Source organism: Astatotilapia calliptera, chromosome 7 (genome assembly GCF_964374335.1).
Source record: "Astatotilapia calliptera chromosome 7, fAstCal68.1, whole genome shotgun sequence".
Classification (NCBI taxonomy): Eukaryota; Metazoa; Chordata; class Actinopteri; order Cichliformes; family Cichlidae; genus Astatotilapia; species Astatotilapia calliptera.
In genome coordinates, this window is record NC_137428.1 from 31,123,980 (window position 1) to 31,146,935 (window position 22,956).

The following is a 22,956-nucleotide window of genomic DNA, read 5'->3' on the forward strand; positions in this document are numbered from 1 at the left end:
GCACTGAGCGACCCACTAATGCAATACATCTGTTACTTGTTAGTGTGATGGGACACATATGTTTTTTATTACTCTAATGAGTGATTAAGTGGTTAAGGATAACCCTCTTAACTGATTACAAATATAGAAATTGAAAAAATATAAGTTATAATAACACGACAAAAAGAGATTGATATTGACAAGAGAGAGTGATATTAAACATATGGTACTAAGATAAATTTTTTTCTCTACAAAAATGTAGAACACAAGTTTTTTTTTCTGTTTTGAAAACATAATCCTGTACTGCATTTGAGCTGCAGGGGTCAGCAGTGACCACATAACAAACCCGTTTTAAATCTACGAAGAAGAAAACGTCAACAGGAAGTAGGAGGGTTGCTGCTGATGCTGTTGAAGGTTAGCTGTACTGGCTCTTTACGCTCTCAGTAGGTCAGTTTGTAGCGCTTTTGTACCTTTTATATAAATGGAAACTTTTATCATTAATTCTCTCATTTGGGAATGAATAATAAAGGTTTTTTAAATTATTGTGTCATGTATATAATTCCGAAAACATTCGAACCATTTTCTGTGTTATCACAATGAGTTTGAAAATAATTCATGCACAAAATACTAAAGCTTATTTATTGTTATTGTGTACATTACATCTCTCCTGATACAGCATGTAAACCCAGTTTTTGAAAGAGTGGTTCAGAAATATTATTTAAAATACTAAATAGCTTTCGAAAAAAACCCTTCCCCCCTTGTGTTTTTGTCTATCTCCCAAGGACCAAACCTGTTTTTGCTTCAGAGTTTTGTCATGAGATGTTTTAATGCGAATTCTATTCAAAGATGTATTAACAGTTGTATGTATGCTTTTATTCGATTCAATTATCATACGGATAGTACACATTAAAGTTGTCAAACAGACAACACATCAGTTTATACACCTTTTCTCAAAAACCAGCCATTACAATGTTTAGTACAATTAGTAAGTGCTGAAAGCTTTAAATATGGAACGACAAATGTGTACGAGCTACAAGTGTGCCAGATATTAAATAAACATACAAAGTGGAGTAATGTTGTACAATACATCAGGCCTGAATGTAAGAGACTGACAGCCTGTTAAGCTACATCTTTAGGTTATGATTTAGTACCTTTACCACACACATAAACCAGGTTTATTATTTTTATCCTAGCACTTTCTTGACAGTTCAGTATTTTTTCTGTTGTCTGTAGAGATGACTGCAGATGTTTAGATAGGTAGCCTTACACGCTCTGTGTGTGTGTGTGTGTGTGGTTTTAGGTGGGTATTAAGAGCATTAATTGTACCCTTGCACTGATAACTACACGACGCAAATCCAAGTATGTCTAAATAATAGGGACTCATAGCCTGAAATCAAATACCTACAGATCCATAAATCTGCATTCTCGGCAGAAACCCATAACAGAAACTGGTGAGTAATCCTCTCAGTTTGGCCGGTAATCTGACAGATTCTGCCACCACCACTGTGAATTATGATTATAAACATATAATCTCCAAAATAATAAATTGTTATCAAAGAATAAGCTTTTTAAAAAAAAAAAAAAAAACCCAACTAAAGCTCCATTTACAGTGGACGATGGTCATATGTAGCGGTTTAGAAATCGTAATCAGATACTGCGTTCCAAACAGGTCTTATCTAATGTGTTATCTAAAATGTTAAGAACATCCTGTATTTGTGCTCTTTCAGATTAGTTCACAACAAGTGAAAACACTGTAAAGAGGATTTTGATCATTAGTTTAAGCAACAACAAAAAGGAAATGTCCCAAATTCCCCAGTTCTGACTTTGTAAATACTACGATTTTTGTCTGTAAATCTGAATAAATGCAGATAAATTTAGATTACAGAATATCATTCACCTTATATTACAATTTTTAGTGTTTCCTTATGAAAATAACAGATTAATTTATTAAGAAAATGACTTCTCGTGACATCATTGCCTTTCTTACCTGTGCAGGCCTCCAGGATGGCAGGCAGGCGAGCGCTGAAGGCTGTGCTCATTGACCTGAGTGGAACTCTGCATATAGAAGACACAGCAGTGCCCGGGGCGCAGGATGCCCTTAACAGGTAAATGGCAGGAGGGAAAAAAATCTGACCTAAAATGGCGCATTGAGAGTCAGGATGTTACTCTATGAATGAAAAGAAAGACTGAAAATTATTTTTTTAAATTACTTGAACACTACTCAAAAACCTTTTTCTGTCTTGTGCTTGCTGCATATCTTTATCTTAGATCAGTTCTTTTCCTGTGATAGAGTGCTGTGAATTGTAAACATGGTTTGAATTGCTAGGTGTTTTCTTTTGTGTTTTTGTGCATTATCAGGTTACGGCAGGCGTCTGTAGCTGTCAAGTTTGTGACCAACACAACCAAGGAGAGTAAGAGGATCTTATTTGAAAGGCTGCAACGCCTCAATTTTAACCTCCAGGTGAAATAGCCACACCCTTTCTTATAGCAGAAACTTTTACTGCAGTGCCAAAAGAAATCAAAATGACCTTTAGAAGGGGAACCGCTGTGATCTTGTTTTGTAATGTCTGTTTTTTCCCAAAAGTAAAGTGATGAAAAGAATGTTAGTGCAGAAGTCAAAATTAGGCGAAGAAAAGCAAAACTGGTGATTTACTTAATAAATCAACAAACTGAAAGGACTGTGATGCCATTTTGACCTCGAGAGTGCTGCCTTATGTGATCTTGAAAAATGACCTTTACTGTACAGGAAAATGAGATCTTCACTTCTCTGAGTGCAGCAAGGAGTTTGTTAGAGCAGAAACAACACAGACCCCTGCTGCTGGTGGAAGACAGCGCCCTGGAAGATTTCACTGGTACGAAGTTGAGTGTGTGGTGGTGTGTGTGTGTGAGTGACGGAGAGGTAGACCTGAATTTATGTTGTTTTAATTATCATTTGTTTCAGTAACCAAATAAGATAAACTATTTATGTTTAAGACATTATAGCTTTATAAAAAATTCTAATTGTCTACAAGCATTTTGTTAAAAATGAAGCACAAAGAATTCATAAATCGATATCTCTTTAGCAGTTACTATAAAATTATATAGATGAATAATAATTTATTTAAAAAACCTCCAGTTATATATTTTTTCTTCCTTTTGCAGGGATTGAGACGTCAGAGCCGAATGCTGTCGTCATTGGACTTGCTCCTGATCACTTCAACTACTCCACACTCAACAAGGCTTTCAGGTGTTAAACTTGGTCAAGTTTATCAGCTGACATATATATCAGCAAAATCTTCAGTGTGTCTGATATTTTTACTCAAAAATATCAGATACTTTGTATTATTTATTTATTTTTGATATACAGTAGTAGCAAAGCAAGCGTTTTATTTGGGCATATTTGTGCAGTTATGTCTTATTTCTTGAAAAATGAGACCATATAATAAACTTGGTGTTTGTGATTTTGTTTTCTAAAATGTCATTGTTTTAAATGTGTATTCCTTTCAAGAATGATTCTGGATGGAGCTCCTCTCATCGCCATCCATAAGGCTCGCTACTACAAACGTAAGGATGGTTTGGCCCTCGGACCCGGGCCTTTTGTGACGGGACTGGAGTATGCCACCGACTGTAAAGCTACTGTAGTTGGAAAGCCTGAAAAGACATTTTTTACACAGGTGTGGAATTTATTTTGATTTTATTTTTCCTCATATAATAAGACAATTGTTGATTTTATAACAGACATGTCAGATACTTACTTGACATTATAGCATCTATACAATCTTTTTGTGTTTAGTATTTGATATTTTTTTTATGCTTTTTGGTACTAACAACCATTGAAGCCTCTTCTCATTTCTTCAAATAGGCTCTGTCTGATTTAGGATGTAGCCCCAGTGAAGCTGTCATGATAGGCGATGTAAGTATATTATCATTTTTGACAGAAAGTGAGTTTTTGGCTTTCTCTTGTATACAGTATAACCATTTATTGTAATGTTATTGTTGCTGTTGACAGTTTTAGTACCTCTTACAAGATATACTAATGTTAAAAAATCTTTTTTTTCTTCCTAGTGGTAACATTAAAATAAAATGGTGGTCTTTACACTGAGTGGCCCTGTGATATATATTTCTTCACCAGCCTGTGACTGATTAACACCCTCACAATTTACTAAAAGTAGGTCTGTGCTTTTTTTTTTTTTGTTTGTTTGTTTTCTCCAACAGGACGCCAGAGATGATGTAGGCGGGGCTCAAAATTCAGGAATGTTGGGTATTCTTGTCAGAACTGGTGAGCTGAGAAACAGTCAGCTTCTCATTTCATCTTCAGCTTTCTCTTCCACTGTGGTGTCTTTATTAGAAGCTACATTTCTAGCTACTTCATCTATCATAATTTTTTTTTCTTGTTGCTAACCATCTTCTCTCCTGTTATGTTTTAGGTAAATACAGAGAAGACGATGAGAATAAAATAAGCCCAGCTCCCCACCTGATATGTGACAGTTTCCCAGATGCTGTTGAACACATCCTGCAGAATCTGCTTTGAGCGCCAAGTAAAAATAACCTTCTGGTTTCATTTGCACAAGTAACACTGCTAATGTTTCAACAGTGGAGAGACTTAAGATATGAAATTATTTTCCTCAGAACATCCTGATAAATTGAAAACAGTCATGCTATAGTAGTTTGACTCAAAGTACCAGTCACCATAACAAAAGTTTCGTTGTATTAGGTTGTATATTTTTTTTCAGAAAATAAAAAAAGAAAACAAATGATTAAACCAGCATTTTTTTTTTAAATTGTGCTGTTCTAGTGTCAGACAGATTGGTACTCTCTCTCCCAGTCTGTGTATCTGTCTATCAGGTTTCGTGCTGAGTGTTTGGTGTGTTCAATCACATTCAGGAAATCAGCCGTTGTTACAGTTTCCAGTTGGATGGCGGGCATGTCTGTGTCATCTGTAAAAGAGAATCAAAGTAAGACAGAGAAGATGGCTGTTGTAGGGGTCAGTCTTGACTTTCAGAATCAGAGAAACTTTATTAATCCCAGAGAGAAATTGAGTTGTCATAGCAGCAAATATACAACAAACAACAAGCACTCATATAAAATGAGTGTAGAAACAGAGATACTGGTAGATAAATATTAAGATAAATATAGAGATATAAGTATAAATATAAAAGGACAAGTATGTTTGCAAATATGTGTCATGTGTACAAAAGTGACAGGGTGCACTGAGGTGTGATTAATTCTGTTCCACATTTGTGGACCTGACCCAAGTGGATGAATTAAAGAGTCTGATTGCAGCGGGAAGGAACGACCTCCTGTAACTTTCCCTCAGACAGCAAGGCTGAAGGAACCTGTTGCTGAAACTGCTCTTCAGCTTGTCCAGTGTGTTATGAAGGGGGTGGGAGTCATTCTCCATGATTGCCAGCAGTCTTGCCAGCATTCTGTCACTGATCACCTCCTCCAGGGTGGCAAGCTTCATGCCAGCAGCAGACTCGGCCTTCCTGATGAATTTCTTCAGTCTGTTTGCATCCTTTGCTTTGATGCCTGCACCCCAGCATGCTACAGCAAAAAAGATGGTGCTCGCAGCAAAAGACTGATAAAACATATAGAGCAGCCTGCTGCATACATCTGAGTCTTCGTAGAAAGTGAAGCCAGCTCAGACCCCTTTTGTAGGAAGCATCCTTGCTGGCAGACCACTCCAGCTTGTGATCCAGTTGAACTCCCAGATACTTATAGGATGTGACTATTTCGACATCAGTCCCACCAATGCAGATCTGTTTCTACCACCAGCTCATTTGTTATAGCTACATTCAGCTGCAGGTTGTGTGTGTGTGTGTGTGTGTGTTGTCCTACCATCCTGATGTGACTCCAGAGCATCAAAGATTTTTCCAACTGGTCTCATGGCAGCTTCCTTACATGCCATCTTATATCTGAGCCAGAGTAGCCCTCCATCTCCTGGAAATAAAACACAGAAGCATGTGAATGAACACATTTCCTTCTAGATAACATATATAATTTCATGAAATCAAATGGTAATTGAAAAATGTGAAGCATAATGATTAAACGCCTTTGTCAATGCTTCGTACTCCAGTACAGTGCATAGCTCAACGCCTCCTGTGCAGCTGAGAGGAGGCAGCCAGTGAGACATCATGGCTTGGCAAGCTGGTGAAGAGGTAAGACTCATCCATCTGAACCAGTAACTCGGTCTTTATCCTGCGACTCCCCTCGCGCTCGCCTCTGAAAGCAATGAACAGAGTTTTTGTGGACAGCAGCAGTGGCACATCTACATTTTACTGCGCTTAGTGGTTAAGGTCACCCCATGCTGCTCTCTGGCCCATCACTGACTCAAGCTCATCCAGGAAGATGGTGGATGGAGCGTGGTACCTGGCCAGCTCAAATAGAACCTGCAGACACATGTATTAAATCATTTACACTACATACACGGTCAACATATTGTACAAAAGTCATGTTACTGAAATAAAATGAGTCATTTCTTATCAGTTTTTATGTACTCAAAACGAATATGACAGTCAAAATGCAAAATTGGCTCTAGTTTATCACGGAATGTATGCCATGTAACCACTACGAAAGCTGTGTTGTACATGTAGCATAGCATATATGCGGGGCCCAAGGCTTGTCTTGATCGCCAATCTTGCATCCAAAGTAAAGACGATATGACTTCTTCACTTGAGAAGTGATACTTTCTTCTGGTTGGCAAATGTCATTTCCCCACAAATATAGCAAAAATTGTCCACAGTATTAACACACTTTTGAGGCATTAGTGTTCTGTATTGTAACTAAATGGATAGAATAATGACAGTTTTATGTAACAGTAGCTTAAGCTGTATCCCATGAAGTCTGAAAGATTTCTCAAATTTTCCAACTAGGCTTTGTATAGTACACTGCTGATGTCAGCTTACTTCAGCAGCTGCCTGGCAGTAGTACTGCATTCCTTCAGGAAATAATGGAATAAACTCTGGATGATGTGTACATGATGGTATTATCCAATGTGATGCAATATTACATCATTCTATGCTTATTTAGGATGTTGTTACAGTCCTGCTGGATAAATGTACACAGTGAAACATAGAAAAAAAAACTATGAAATATCTTCCAAACGAGAGCAAACACAATATTTTCATGCTCATATTTGTGTTCAACACACCAAGACACTACAGATTAGGACCTTTTTAGGTCAGTAACAATTTCAGTGTTGACCAGTGTAATCAGACCTCAAAAAATGAAACACAAAACACAAAGTATAGTATTCAAACATGTTTTTGTAAAATTCTTCCTATAGCTGACAGCCTACCCTGACCAGTTTCTCAGAGTCTCCCCTCCACTTGCTGACAATGCTGGAAGCTGAGATGTTGAAGAAGGTTGTCTTACACTCTGTAGCTACGGCCTTGGCCAGCAACGTCTTACCTGTACCTGCGTGGGTAAGGGAATGTGAAGTTTTCATAGTGAGACCCTGACATTTTTTAATATCCTGCACTTGAGTCCTTACCCGGGGGACCATAGAGCAGTAAACCCTTCCATGGAGACAGGATGCCTGTAAAGAGTTTTTTCAAAAAGGTCTCAAAGACTTTAGAGTCAGACCTGTTACAGATCGTCAACTTTTCTTTATTATCAGGTGTGTTTCCAGAATCACTAAAAACTGCTGTAATCAAACCTATACTGAAAAAGGACAATCTTGACAAGACACAAATGAACAACTACAGGCCGATCTCAAATCTCCCGTTTTTAAGTAAGATCATTGAAAAAGCAGTTTCCCAACAGCTCAGTTACTTCTTAAAACAGAATAATTGCTACGATGCCTTCCAGTCAGGTTTTAGACAGAACCACAGCACTGAAACCGCTCTGACCAAAGTGTTTAATGACATATGTCTGAATACAGACAGTGGAAAAATGTCAGTCCTAGTTTTACTGGATCTCAGTGCAGCATTTGATACAGTTGACCACAACATATTACTCAAACGACTGGAGAACTGGACAGGTCTTTCAGGAACTGTACTAAACTGGTTCAAAACATACGTAGAAAACAGGAAATACTTTGTATCAATAGGTAACTTCACATCTGAGCAGACAAGTATCACATGTGGAGTTCCCCAAGGTTCCATCTTGGGACCCCTTCTGTTTAACATCTACATGCTCCCACTGGCACAGATTATAAAGAACAACAAAATAAACTATCACAGCTATGCAGATGACACACAAATATATATCACAATGTCACCAGGAGACCGAGGCCCTGTACAGGCTCTTGGTAAATGCATTGAGGAAATCAATGACTGGTTGTGCCACAATTTTCTCCAGCTAAACAAAAACAAAACTGAGGTAATAGTCTTTGGCGCCAAAGAAAAACGATTACAGGTCACCAGAGAACTTCAATCTATACATCTAAAAACCACAAACCAGGCGAGAAATTTGGGTGTAGTGATGGATGCAGACCTAAACTTAGAAAAACACATTAAGACAATAACAAAGTCAGCTTACTATCACCTCAAGAATATATCAAGGATAAAAGATCTGATGTCTCAACAGGACCTGGAAAAACTAGTCCATGCATTCATCTTTAGTAGGCTTGATTACTGTAACAGCATCTTTACAGGTCTACCTAAAAAATCAGTCAGACAACTACAGCTCATTCAGAACTCTGCTGCTCGAGTCCTCACTAAGACCAAAAAAGTGGACCACATCAGTCCAGCTCTGAGGTCCTTACACTGGCTGCCTGTCCGTCAGAGGATAGACTTTAAAGTTCTGATGCTGGTCTATAAAGCTCTGAATGGTTTAGGACCAAAATACATCAGTGACCTCCTGACCCAGTATGAACCATCCAGATCCCTCAGGTCATCTGGATCCGGTCTTTTATCAGTTCCCAGAGTCAGAACCAGACACGGAGAAGCTGCATTCAGCTTTTATGCTCCTTATATCTGGAACAAACTCCCAGAAAGCCTCAGATCAGCTGAAACACTCAGTTTATTTAAATCCAGGTTGAAGACTCACCTGTTCTCAGCTGCATTTGAATAAAGCACCAAATCCACACTTTAAGCTTAAATTTCAAAACTTACATTTAACTACTGATTTTATCTACTGTTCTGATTTTATCTGTTTTGATTTTATATACTGTTGTTTGTTTGTTTGTTTGTTAATTAGTTAGTTAGTTTATTTGCTTGTTTTAATCAATTTTAAATCATGCTTTTTATTTGTTCTTGTTTCTAATGTCTCTGTAAAGCACTTTGAATCACCTTGTTGTTGAATTGTGCTATACAAATAAACTTGCCTTGCCTTGCCTTGCCTTACTGAGGAGGAGAGACTGAGTCAAAGAATAAGGGGGAAACATGAATAAAACAGTATATATACAACTTGAGTAAATCACATCCTAGCTCAGTATGAGAACACATTGTATTTCCATTTTCAGCACACCAATAGCAAACTGAGCTCTGTGCAAAGAAACCTGATAAGTCTGATTTATAGCTGATCAGTGCTGCAAATACCACACACAACAAATTAGTTTAAATTTTAGGTGGCAAACACAGGCTGGCTGAAATGACCAAACTGACCTATAGCTCAGAGAATGAATAATAATGGAAGCAAAAGTTTAGGATTGTGGGAAGGCAGAGAGACGATGTTCAATAAAACAGGCCAGCAGAATATATACAAGGAGATGGACACATCAGTCCTCATCTTCGTCTGTAAATGTCAAGAGGATGCAGACAACCTGATTTGTTGTCATCATATCCATGAGAAAGGTCTGGGCGATGATGACAAAAGTGTGTGCATCTATTTCTGTGTGTGTGCGTGTTTTTATCTATTTGCAGAAGCACAAATTGTGTGATTGTGGCTGTGTATAATAAATTCTACATGGCATGCCACATGTGTCTTCCTATCCATCTCTGTATCTGTGTTACCATAATATCCCAGGTATAGATTTAATGTCACTCTAATAGACTGGCCTGACCCCACTGCCCTCCTTCTCTTTAAGCCCTTTAAAAGAGATGTATTCAGAATCGAAGATGGGCGACCGGAGCTGAAATACCAGCATGCTCGGGTAGCGGCCGCACCTTAATGGGATAAACGACGGCCTCTTTGACTAATCGCTTGGCATCCTCCAGACCGATGATGTCCTCCCATCGCACATTGGGGCTGTGCAAATAGATGTCCTTTGGAAAAGCATACACACACACACACACACACACACACACACACACAACAGAGAGTGAGTGATGCATGTGGAAGACATAAGCCAGAAATTGGCCCCCGCACACATCCCGGTTGCGTAAATAGGTGTCTTTTAGAATGAAACATCGGGTAAGGGAAATGGATAGAGCCTGGGCCTTCATTAATACAAAAGATCAATTCATTCAAAACAAAGCCCTCTGCTGCTCTGTAGTGGACACATTCAGCAAGAGTCATATAAAGGATTTTCATATTTTTACATTATATTCCAAGGAACAAATTAAGATAAAATCAGCTTCTCCCCAGGCAAGTTGAGACGAGACCAAGACCGGGACAAAAAAGACTAACTTTTGTGTGCTTTTAAGGGCTGACATGATGGTACTGACTGGCCCCAAAGTCATCTGACAAAACAGCGATCACCTCCAACAACTGTAAAATATGAAATATGTAACTGGTTTCAGTTATACTTTATATATAGATAAAATTGTAACATCAAACTGAAGATTATAAACTTGAAATTGCATCATGTCCTATTGTAGTAGTACTAGTCAAATTACACTGTATGATATCAACTTCCCTAAAATGGATAAGGCCTGTCAACACAAAGTGATATGCAGATCAGAATCAGAATCAGAATCAGAATACTTTATTGATCCCTGGGGGAAATTATTTTTTGTTACAGTGCTCCATTTTAAACCAACATTAAGACAAGACAGACAATACGCTAACTAAGAATAGTACAATATATACATATATATACATACATACATACATAAGTCACTTATAAATAAATATTTGGAAAAGAAACATGTGTAGTTGTAGCAGCAAACAGTGTGTTAAGTGGATGCGTTGTACAGGGAGATGGCCACAGGCAGGAATGATTTCCTGTGTCGTTCAGTGGTGCTTTTCGGTAATCTCAGTCTCTCACTGAACGAGCTCCTGTGACTGACCAACATGTCATGGAGTGGGTGGGAGGTGTTATCCAACATTGTCTTTATCTTGGACAGCATCCGCCTCTCCGACACCACCTTGAGGGAGTCCAGCTCCATCCCCACAACATTGCTGGCCTTACGGATCAGTTTATTAAGTCTGTTGGCATCTGCGACCCTCAGCCTGCTCCCCCAGCATGCAACAGCATAGAGGATCGCACTGGCCACCACAGACTCATAGAAAAAGCATGTTATTTAAGATGTTATTTAAAAGTCAATGGTCACATTTATTTAGTCAAACAACACCATTTTAAGTAAAATTCTGTAATCAAACAATATAAAGACATGTGCACACCTCACTGTGTAGACTGGGGAAACGCTCTTTGTTTTTTGACCAAAAGGTGAGTGCATCACAGAGTCATTTATGCTGTCTAGGTACTTGCTTATTTGTGCATCAGTGCTCGAGTCCTGGCTTGTGCTGCGTTGCAACCTAAATGCCTTGTAGCGTGAAAGAAGACGTTGTTTTGGGGGTGGCGCTGAGTCACTATCTGATAATTCTGTGTCTTCTTCTGTTGGTGCTGCAGGTCCGTCTCTGTCTACCTCTGTGATCAAAAGGTCTGGAAAAGGGTGCACACACACACACACACACACACACACACACACACACACACACACACACAAAGACAGGATTAGACAGGATGCTTCTAATGATGCTATAAAACCAAAGACAGTGATAATAAGTGGAACAACAAAAACAACAATAACAATAAATTATTATTATTATACAGTCACCTATTAATGACTTTTTAAGGTAATCTCTGAACCTCTTCAGTGCTGGTCCGGTTTCACCATTTTGGACATCTAAATCTACCCAGGTCAGTCCAAACTGGGGGTCGAGCATGGTGGCAAGGAAGTAGATCCGATGGCTAAACGGCTCTTCTGGATCCTTTTCGTCCATGCAAATCTGCCTGAAAATTCCAGAGAACTGTTTCTCTAAGGATCTTTTCAGTGCCCTGACTATAGTTACGGCCTGGGGCATTTGTACTTCCATCTTTATAAGATGATTCTTCAAGTCCAGAACAGTGGGGACCACCATGCTAATAGTCACCTGATGATCACCTTCTGTAAGGTCTGTTGCATCAGAAAAAGGCTCAAGCAAAGCACAAAGATCTTTCAGCTGAGCCCACTCTCGGGTTGAAAACACTAAATTCTCTGTATTGCTGCACATTTCAGTGATGGCCCCGTGGTCAAGTGTGATCAGAGCCTTTAACTGTCTGTAGGTGCTATTCCAGCGGGTGTTGTTTCCTGCTGGGATGGACTTATTGGAGCCAACGTGTGCCTCAAACAAGTCTTTGTGGTTACTACTGCTGTGCAGCAGGTTTGTAAACTTGCTGGCTTTGGCAATGGCTCTAGCTATTGCCTTTACCTCTTTCATCCCATCACTGATTACAAGTTGCAGCGAGTGGGCGAAGCAAGAAAGACGTTCACCCGTTGACCATGGATCAGAACCTTTTGCATCCTCCCACATTGTTTCATCATCGAGGTCACCACTGCTGTCACCTTCAGGGTGCTCTACTTCTGGCATCCTGACTTTAAAGGCCCGCTTCATATTGGATGCATTATCTGTCAGAATGTAGCTTATTTTATGGCCAATGCCATACTCCTCAACTATTCTGTCAAATGCTGAGGCGATTCGTTCGCCACAGTGCTTCCCTGTGAAACGCCTACTGTCAAGCAAAAATGATTGTAAACTGTAAGAGTCCTTGTTCTTGCAGGCAGCATGAGCAGTAACTCCCAGGAAAGTACGAAGCCTCCGGTCAGACCAGAGGTCTGTTGTTATTGCTACATTTGGCTGGACTTCCAGGGCTTTGATTATGTCACCCTTCAATTTAGTGACAAGGTGAGGTATCAGCTTCTCTGTCAAGGTGGTTCTAGACACAGGAGTGTATTTGCTATCCAAGACATTCAGGAAGTGTCTAAAATGTGGATTCTCAACGATAGACAGGGGGAGAGAGCATCCAACTATAGGGTCCTGGAGGATGGACTGGGTGATGGCCTGTTGCCTGGGTGAATTTGGGGAAAATAAGTGGATGCTTGGAGCAAACAATGATAATTGAGGCTGTGTGGGATTGACCGCTATCACTGATGTTGCAGATCCTGCTTTGTACTCCAAGTACCTACAAAACAGGGAAATAGGAATCTGTAAAACATCGGTTTCTATTCAACCACAAAAACTATTGTATCTTACAAGCACAGTAATTTTAAACCTATCAATGAGGGCAGACCTTTGCATACAAAAGAACCTAATCTAATCCAGTGTGACACATATAGATCATTAGGCACAACTAGTAATAATGAAAATACTGGAGTGTTCAGGGTTGCAAGACCTTAAATAACAAGAACACAAAAACAGTTGAATGGAATCTACAAAAGACAAAATGTCTGTGCATTAACTTTGCAGGTTGCATTAAGCCTCCTCCTGTCAGTCAGCTATCAGACACAGCTGTATTGACAAGAAATGAACTACTCAATAAAGTCTGAAGTTACACCAATACAAAATAACTGTGTCTAATAATGCTAAAATAGCCCCTACACACTGGACTGGTTTAGTAGGGCAACATAGTAGAAAACACCTAAGAAAGTCATAGTCAAAGGTCCTTAAGTTCGATTTAAGAACCTTAGGACTCAGTTTTGCGATCCGTGCTATCTGGACCAGAGCCATAGACCGCTCTGATCTGGACTTCACTGTCGAGAACGCCGCTGTTAGCCGAGCAATGTTATAGGGACACTCTTGAAACCCCCCTACGGTGGCCCCTAGAGACAAAGCACGTACAAACTCCAAAACACGTACAAAATCCAAAACACATGCAAAATACAAAACACGTACAAACTCCAAAACACGTACAAAATCCAAAACACATGCAAAATCCAAAACACTTACAAACTCCAAAACACATGCAAGCTACAAAACACTTAAAAAATACAAAACACATGCAAAATACAAAACACGTACAAAAAACAAAACACATGCAAGCTCCAAAACACTTACAAAATACAAAACACATGCAAAATACAAAACACTTACAAACTCCAAAACACATGCAAGCTCCAAAACACTTAAAAAATACAAAACACATGCAAAATACAAAACACGTACAAAATACAAAACACATTCAAGCTCCAAAACACTTACAAAATACAAAACACATGCAAAATCCAAAACACGTCCAAAATACAAAACACATGCAAAATCCAAAACACTTACAAAATACAAAACACATGCAAGATACAAAACACATGCAAAATACAAAACACGTGCAAGCTCCAAAACACTTACAAACTACAAAACACATGCAAAATCCAAAACACTTACAAACTCCAAAACACATGCAAGCTCCAAAACACTTACAAAATACAAAACACATGCAAAATACAAAACACGTACAAAATACAAAACACATGCAAAATACAAAACACGTACAAAATCCAAAACACATGCAAAATCCAAAACACTTACAAACTCCAAAACATGTACAAAATACAAAACACTTACAAAATACAAAACACATGCAAGATACAAAACACATGCAAAATACAAAACACGTGCAAGCTCCAAAACACTTACAAACTACAAAACACATGCAAAATCCAAAACACTTACAAAATACAAAACACGTGCAAAATACAAAACACTTACAAAATACAAAACACGTGCAAAATACAAAACACTTACAAAATACAAAACACGTGCAAAATACAAAACACTTACAAAATACAAAATACAAAACACATGCAAGATACAAAACACATGCAAAATCCAAAACACGTGCAAGCTCCAAAACACTTACAAACTACAAAACACATGCAAAATCCAAAACACTTACAAACTCCAAAACACATGCAAGCTCCAAAACACTTACAAAATACAAAACACATGCAAAATCCAAAACACGTACAAAATACAAAACACTTACAAAATCCAAAACACTTACAAAATACAAAACACATGCAAAATACAAAACACAACGGAAGTGCTCCAGGACGCTAGGGGCAGTGTTGAGCTTTTGTTACCTAGTAACTACACAAGCCAGGAAGTACCAATGACCGGATTTGGGGTCTGCAGCCTTAAAGGCCGCATTTTAAGGCCGATTACGTCACAGTGACACGACGAAGACTGTCCCAATTCAAAGGCTGCTCTACATGCGGCCCTCAAATGCGTCCTTAATTTCCCTGAATTTTAAGGATGGGTCGGTGTAGCCTTCATGGCCCAACATATCCCAGACTTCATAGCTCGGCGGTGGTGTGGATAATTTAAAAAACGGCGGAAGCGGAGCGGACGAAGAGTAAACTTTCAGAAGTAAGTACTGAATATTATGTCACTTATTTATGTGCAAATGTTTTTATAATGAAGAACATTAAAACATTACTGTTGGCAACATGTCGGGAAAGTTATGTGACATTAGCGACGTTTGTACTAACTTGGTTTTAAAGCCTTTACTTCAAAATATTTGCCGTTCAATAGCTGAGCTTAATCTTACAGAGAATGTGATGATTTATGCATAATTAAAGTCAGTCATGTCAGTCAGCTGACGGTTCACTCGTTAAGCTGAAAGAAAGATGCTTTAATCACAGGAGTCACACGTGTCCACTGTACCATCTGGGAATTCTTCTTGTTTAGCACTCGTAATAACACAAACACTAAATCCTCCTTCTCGTGTGCTGTTTTGTAGCAGTGTATACACCTGAGACTGTCACCTGTCTGTCTGTCCTGCACTCTCTCTTTTTTTCTTTCTCTCTGATTGTGGAATAAAAGTATGAACATGTGTTTATAAGTTACACTTGTGTTTGAATCCTGCAGCTTATCACACATTTGATTTCTATGTGTGACAACTGCAAGTGTCCAGAGTGAGGACAGACTGAGGGACCCACTGCTACACATCATCTGTGAGGCTTTGCACCCCTGATGATCCACCAGGACAAACTCAGCAGTATGTGAGGAAGAGGAGGAGGAAGAGCCAGCAGCAGCTGACAGATGGAGAGAATAGACAGACTGTTCCCTGTTTGTGAAGGACTGCTAAGAAAGTTTAACATAACTAATTGTCTGTCCTGAATCAGTCTTATTAGGTAATGTTCAAATAATTTGATCATTCCAGTGTTTTCAGTGTGGGAGAAAGTACCCAGGGCATTCAGGTTACACACTATGAAAGGAAGCAACAAGTTTAATGTTCAGAAAATAATGTTCAGAAAAATAAAGTATGTATCAGCAGCAGAATGGAACTAAAAATAAATGTTTGTTTCAGTTCTATGAAGCTTTGAGTATTTTGGATTAGTAGTACTGCTGTGTTTGTTGCATCATATTGCTGTAATTGTTTATATGCTTTATATATTCTGAGGTAAGTTGATCTATAGTGTTACATCATATTCTATAAGGATGTTACGTGTTTGTATACTTTCTGCCCAGTTTGACCCATTTAGCAGAAGCCAGCCTGTTTAAGGCTCTGATATCTATTCTGTATGACTTAAAGCAGTTATGACATGGTCTGATTTTCTAACCCAATAAAGGAATGTTTAATATATCAGTCTACCCTTCATTCTATCAGAAACAGTTATCACAGCTTGTACATGTTCTTTTTACACATGTATGTAAGCATTGAGCCAAATTTAGTAATGCCAACATACTGAAGGAACAACATTTGTCTCTTATATATGATACACCTATATATGCACTGTCAATATACATTTTGAACCAGCTGCAGATGTCAGAGTAACAACTGACTGACCCCCACATAAAGTGCGTTACAGTAGTCCACAGGGGAAGAAATAAAAGCATGGATCACGGTTTCAAAGTGCTGCCTAGGAAGAAAAGATTTCACTCTTGCCAGTCGCCTTAAATGATAAAAATGGACTGGTTCAACTTAAAACCAAGGGCAGTAACAACAGGTTTAAAATAAACTTCCAGGGGTTCCAAATGAAAAGAAGAGGACTCACAGGAGCCACTGGGTCCAAACACCAACAAATCTGTTTTCTTTTCATTCAAATTTAAAAAGTTTAGAGCCAACCAAGCTTTAATGTCATCTAGGCATGCCAAGAGAGGTTTTATTCAGATGCCATCCTTCTGCTTCAGTGGCAAATAAATTTGGCAGTCATTCCTATATACTTGTCTTTGAGTGAAGATTTAAGGTGGTAAGACATGTACTGTAAATAACTGCAACTTGAATCTGTACTGAAGCTCAGTATTTGACACAGAGTTCATGTTCACTGCTGTAATAGCTAATAATGACTAATATAATAACCATAATATTGGCCATATTATATTTACATTACCAAAGTGATATGACTTTAGTCTCATGAACAACATTAGCTAATTGTTATTTACTAGCTAATCTTAAATGACTGTTCAGTACAGAAATGAAGACCAACAATCATGTTTTACTGTCCTGTGGTCTCAGCCTCAGATACTTATCAAATCACACAAAGCTCTTGTAGAAACAAACAAACAAATGAAAAAAATATGTTCTCCTTCATTTCTGTCAAACAAAGTTGTATGACACGTTTCCAGCTGTTAGTATCATGGTTGCTAGGCAACCTGGGAAGCGCGACGGAGACTAGAGCCCATGTGTTTGCAACATACTTGCTGTTTATTTTGTAAATCGAGCTCAACACTGCCCCTAGCGTCCTGGAGCACTTCCGTTGTGATTTGGAGTTTGCATGTGTTTTGGATTTTGTACGTGTTTTCGATTTTGCATGTGTTTTGGATTTTGTACGTGTTTTGGAGTTTGCATGTGTTTTGGATTTTGTACGTGTTTTGGAGTTTGCATGTGTTTTGGATTTTGTACGTGTTTTGGATTTTGTATGTGTTTTGGAGTTTGCATGTGTTTTTGATTTTGCATGTGTTTTGGAGCTTGCATGTGTTTTGTATTTTGTATGTGTTTTGGAGTTTGTACGTGTTTTGGAGTTTGCATGTGTTTTGTATTTTGTATGTGTTTTGGAGTTTGTGCGTGCTATTTGGAATTTGTAAGCGTCTTGGAGTTTGTACATGCTTTGTCTCTATGGGCCACCGTAGGGGTTTGAAGAACACATTATAAATAACAATATTACATAAACATGACCTGGTCATCTGAGGTTGGAAAGGTAGTTAGAAGAGTTTGAAGATGGATAGATGGCTACTGGCTAGCTTACCTTTGAGGGTGTTTGCGCTCCAGGTGCCTGGTGAGGTTGAGGTAGTCCCAGCTGTCTCGGTCAAGGAGACTTTGCAAAACCTGCACTTTGCCGAATGCTTCTTTTTTGCATTTACCAAAAACTCTTTGTGTTCTATGAACGCAAACTTTATGACAGACGAAGTCGCTGACATTTCTGTAACTTACTGACCGGGCATACTGCTCAATCTAACGGGTTGCATTTAGTTGTGTTTGAAGGGCGCGAAAGGCGAAATAATAAAATGCCACAATGTGGAGGGATTTGAGCATGGCTGAGCCACTGTGTGTCGCTGTGTGACAGCTGAGCAGCGAAAGGAAATTAATTGAGGAGCCGGCTCTCGCTCAATGGGAGTCGACTATTCTGATTCACTACAAAGCACTCTCTAAGCACGGCTCTCAGAGCTAAAGCTTTTGCGCATGATACATTATCGAACGTTACGCTGTGTGTCATGGATACTGTTGACTCCAAATCTCCCGACCACTATGTTGACCTCAGACAGCAAGACCGAGACAAAAGTACGTCGAGACCAAGACCACGTAAAAGTGGTCTCGAGACCGGTCTCGAGACATCCAACTCTACTTAGTACACAAAATAGTACATTTCCGAGTACTCTGCTTCCTCAGTCTCAAAGTAAAGTTTAGAGGAAAGGCAATGTGCACAAAGACAAAAACGCTGCATAGAAGGAAAAAAGAAGGTGAGAAAAGAGTCGAAAGACATGCATGCCAATGAAAATAAGGTGAGAGAATGAAAACAAAAGGAGGAGAGAATAGAATAAATGACACAGAGTTACCCGAAGGAACAATGAGAGCCTCCTACACTGCAAGCATTTAATTTCATTGCATACACACTGCTAATGCAGTTTTTTGGGAGAACAGGTTCAAACAAAGGAAGATGCAGTTAAAACATAATAGAGAGACAATTCAAGGTTCAAGGTTCTTTATTTCTCACATGCATAGTTATACAAGTATAACACACAGTGAAATGTAGCCTGACACGCTCCTCGACATGTGCAAAAAATGGGGGGGGGGGGTAGAGGAAGAACATTATATATATATATATATATATATATATATATATATATATATATATATATATATAGTATATACATTGGGTGAATGTGCAGTAGTAGCAGCAAGCAGGTGAATAGACATCTGACTATTTTACAGAATAGACAATATAAACATATTTAAAATTAAAGGAATTTGGAATGTACATTGTGCCTTGGTTTAGAGCAGGGGTGTCAAACTCAAATACACAGTGGGCCAAAATTCAAATCTGGAACAAAGTCGCGGGCTAACATTAATATTTATTGAAAAAAAAAATCTTCCTCCAGATATGAGAATGAATCTTTTCTTATGGACTCAAACACGTTTTGCTGAAAAACTGAATATGGAACAAGCAAAGTTTAATACTAAACAATATATATATTAGCTGTATAATACCAGTAGGCCAGCTCTAATAGTCATTTGGTATGGCTTCGCGTATTTGTATTAGGTTGTATACTTTTTGTTTTCAAATAATAAAAAAGAAAACAAATGATCACTGAACAAATATTTTCTCCATGTCAAAAAGAGTTTTTCAAAGCTCCACAGTTATTAAAATGTACACCGTTCCAACCTGCAGTAGCTTGTCACAAATATCCAAAGTATAGGAAACATTTTACGCTAATATATAGTCATTAGTGTAAATTTTTAGTATAGTGCAGGATATAAATTTGTAACAGTAAAAACGAGTTATCATCACTTTTAGTGGCGTTAGTATGAAAGTCTTTACATTCATGTTATGTGTACTAGTGTCAGACAGATTGGTACTCTCTCTCCCAGGCTGTGTATCTGTCCATCAGGTTTCGTGCTGAGGGTTTGGTGTGTTCAATCACATTCAGGAAATCAGCTGTTGTTACAGTTTCCAGTTGGATGGCGGGCATGTCTGTGTCATCTGTAAAAGAGAATCACAGTAAGACAGAGAAGATGGCTGTTGTAGGGGTCAATCTTGACATTGTGTGTGTGTGTTGTCCTACCATCCTGATGTGACTCCAGAGCATCAAAGATCTTTCGAACTGGTCTCATGGCAGCTTCCTTACATGCCAATCTTATATCTGAGCCAGAGTAGCCCTCCATCTCCTGGAAATAAAACACACAAATGTACAGATGTACATGAGTGAACACATTTCCTTCCAGATAACATATATGATTTATGAAATATTAATTACAGAAAAATTGTTAAGCATAACGATTAAACACTTGACAAACTCCATACGCACTTTTGCCAGTGCTTCGTAGTCTAGCACAGTGCGTAGCTCCACCCCTCCTGTGCAGCTGAGAGGAGGCAGCCAATGAGAAATCATGGCTTGGCGAGCTGGTGAAGAGGGAAGACTCACTAGAATCCGCTTCTCTAACCTCCTCAGCATTGCGTGGTCCAGTTCCCTGAGAGAAGATTTATTAGAAACAAACAAAGGCAGATTTAACTGTCATAATTTTATAGCTGTATTAGTAGTCATCTTTTTGTATTTATACAGCTGTGACTTTGAAATCATAACATCATAATCTTGTGTTTGTCAAGAAAATGAAGGGTCTTTTTTCAAATGCATTCAATGCAAGAAAAATGAATGAATGTTAAAATCAGGCTGAGATGATGCTGGCAATAAATTTACGAGGAGGGTTGAAACAGCAAAAATAGTGAGTTGCATTTTTCTGTCTTCCTATTTATTTGTATATGCAACAGAAGGCCAATAAGTCCAAATGTGCATGTGATTAATCTACCAAGGTAGGTTGGAGGCAGCAAGTACAAAAACCAGGTCATCTGATCTGGCTAGTCCATCCATCTGAACCAGTAACTCAGTCTTCATCCTGCGACTCCCCTCGTGCTCGCCCCTGAAAGCAGTAAACAGAGGTTTTGTGGACAGCAGCAGTGGCACAGCTACATTTTACTGCACTTCGTGGTTGAGCTCACCCCATGCTGCTTCCTCTCTGGCCCATCACTGACTCAAGCTCATCCAGGAAGATGGTGGATGGAGCGTGGTACCTGGCCAGCTCAAATAGAACCTGCAGACACATGTATTAAATCATTTACACTAATTAGACATCCCCCCCCCAGAGAATAGTATTCAAACATGTTTTTGTAAAATTCTTCCCATAGCTGACAGCCTACCCTGACCAGTTTCTCAGAGTCTCCCCTCCACTTGCTGACAATGCTGGAAGCTGAGATGTTGAAGAAGGTTGTCTTACACTCTGTAGCTACGGCCTTGGCCAGCAACGTCTTACCTGTACCTGCGTGGGTAAGGGAATGTGAAGTTTTCATAGTGAGACCCTGACATTTTTTAATATCCTGCACTTGAGTCCTTACCCGGGGGACCATAGAGCAGTAAACCCTTCCATGGAGACAGGATGCCTGTAAAGAGTTGGGGATACTGAGGAGGAGAGACTGAGTCAAAGAATGAGGGGGAAATATGAACAAAACAGTATAGATACAACTTGAGTAAATCACATCCTAGCTCAGTATGAGAACACATTGTATTTCCATTTTCAGCACACCAATAGCAAACTGAGCTCTGTGCAAAGAAACCTGATAAGTCTGATGATGCAGTTTTTATCTATTTGCAGAAGCACAACTTGTGTGACTGTAGCAGTACAATAAATTCTACATGGCATGCCACATGTGTCTTCCTATCCATTTCTGTATCTGTGTTACCATAATATCCCAGGTAAAGATTTAATATTAGTCTAATAGACTGGCCTGACCCCACTGCCCTCCTTCTCTTTAAGCCCTTTAAAAGAGATGTATTCAGAATCGAAGATGGGCGACCGGAGCTGAAATACCAGCATGCTCGGGTAGCGGCCGCACCTTAATGGGATAAACGACGGCCTCTTTGACTAATCGCTTGGCATCCTCCAGACCGATGATGTCCTCCCATCGCACATTGGGGCTGTGCAAATAGATGTCCTTTGGAAAAGCATACACACACACACACACACACACACACACACACACAACAGAGAGTGAGTGATGCATGTGGAAGACATAAGCCAGAAATTGGCCCCCGCACACATCCCGGTTGCGTAAATAGGTGTCTTTTAGAATGAAACATCGGGTAAGGGAAATGGATAGAGCCTGGGCCTTCATTAATACAAAAGATCAATTCATTCAAAACAAAGCCCTCTGCTGCTCTGTAGTGGACACATTCAGCAAGAGTCATATAAAGGATTTTCATATTTTTACATTATATTCCAAGGAACAAATTAAGATAAAATCAGCTTCTCCCCAGGCAAGTTGAGACGAGACCAAGACCGGGACAAAAAAGACTAACTTTTGTGTGCTTTTAAGGGCTGACATGATGGTACTGACTGGCCCCAAAGTCATCTGACAAAACAGCGATCACCTCCAACAACTGTAAAATATGAAATATGTAACTGGTTTCAGTTATACTTTATATATAGATAAAATTGTAACATCAAACTGAAGATTATAAACTTGAAATTGCATCATGTCCTATTGTAGTAGTACTAGTCAAATTACACTGTATGATATCAACTTCCCTAAAATGGATAAGGCCTGTCAACACAAAGTGATATGCAGATCAGAATCAGAATCAGAATCAGAATACTTTATTGATCCCTGGGGGAAATTATTTTTTGTTACAGTGCTCCATTTTAAACCAACATTAAGACAAGACAGACAATACGCTAACTAAGAATAGTACAATATATACATA

The 22,956-nt window shown here is 39.0% G+C and overlaps 2 protein-coding genes across 3 annotated transcripts; one reads left to right on the top strand and one right to left on the bottom strand.

Moving 5' to 3' along the window:
• The first annotated feature begins 289 nt into the window (after positions 1-289).
• hdhd2 (haloacid dehalogenase-like hydrolase domain containing 2) lies at positions 290-4,720 on the top strand. 2 transcript variants are annotated; one of them, XM_026174222.2, is made up of 9 exons: positions 290-426; positions 1,975-2,084; positions 2,338-2,440; positions 2,726-2,831; positions 3,121-3,205; positions 3,467-3,632; positions 3,821-3,871; positions 4,174-4,237; positions 4,386-4,720. In XM_026174222.2, exons 2-9 carry the CDS (start codon positions 1,984-1,986, stop codon positions 4,487-4,489), a joined length of 780 nt encoding a protein of 259 aa, XP_026030007.1. In that variant the 5' UTR covers positions 290-426; positions 1,975-1,983; the 3' UTR covers positions 4,490-4,720. The 2 variants fall into 2 exon arrangements, with proteins under 2 accessions (XP_026030007.1, XP_026030006.1); XM_026174221.2 differs by having other exon boundaries at positions 324-393.
• Positions 4,721-19,488: 14,768 nt separating this feature from the next.
• On the bottom strand, positions 19,489-22,382 carry LOC145430059 (katanin p60 ATPase-containing subunit A-like 2). Its single transcript, XM_080304411.1, has 8 exons — positions 22,089-22,382; positions 21,591-21,654; positions 21,396-21,514; positions 21,198-21,289; positions 21,008-21,118; positions 20,509-20,671; positions 20,266-20,368; positions 19,489-20,183 (listed from the first exon to the last, which is right to left on the bottom strand). Exons 1-8 carry the CDS (start codon positions 22,365-22,367, stop codon positions 20,044-20,046), a joined length of 1,071 nt encoding a protein of 356 aa, XP_080160537.1. The 5' UTR covers positions 22,368-22,382; the 3' UTR covers positions 19,489-20,043.
• Between the last annotated feature and the right edge of the window lie 574 nt (positions 22,383-22,956).

Coding starts and splice junctions, on each gene's coding strand:
- hdhd2 (XM_026174221.2), top strand. Junction 2,832..3,120: donor CGCCCTGGAAGATTTCACTG/GTACGAAGTTGA, acceptor TTCCTTTTGCAG/GGATTGAGACGTCAGAGCCG. Junction 3,872..4,173: donor AAGCTGTCATGATAGGCGAT/GTAAGTATATTA, acceptor TTTCTCCAACAG/GACGCCAGAGATGATGTAGG.
- LOC145430059 (XM_080304411.1), bottom strand. CDS start 22,367: ATGAAGGCCCAGGCTCTATCCATTTCCCTTACCCGATGTTTCATTCTA. Junction 21,290..21,395: donor ACTCTGAGAAACTGGTCAGG/GTAGGCTGTCAG, acceptor ATGTGTCTGCAG/GTTCTATTTGAGCTGGCCAG. Junction 20,672..21,007: donor GCTGCCTCCAACCTACCTTG/GTAGATTAATCA, acceptor ATCTTCTCTCAG/GGAACTGGACCACGCAATGC.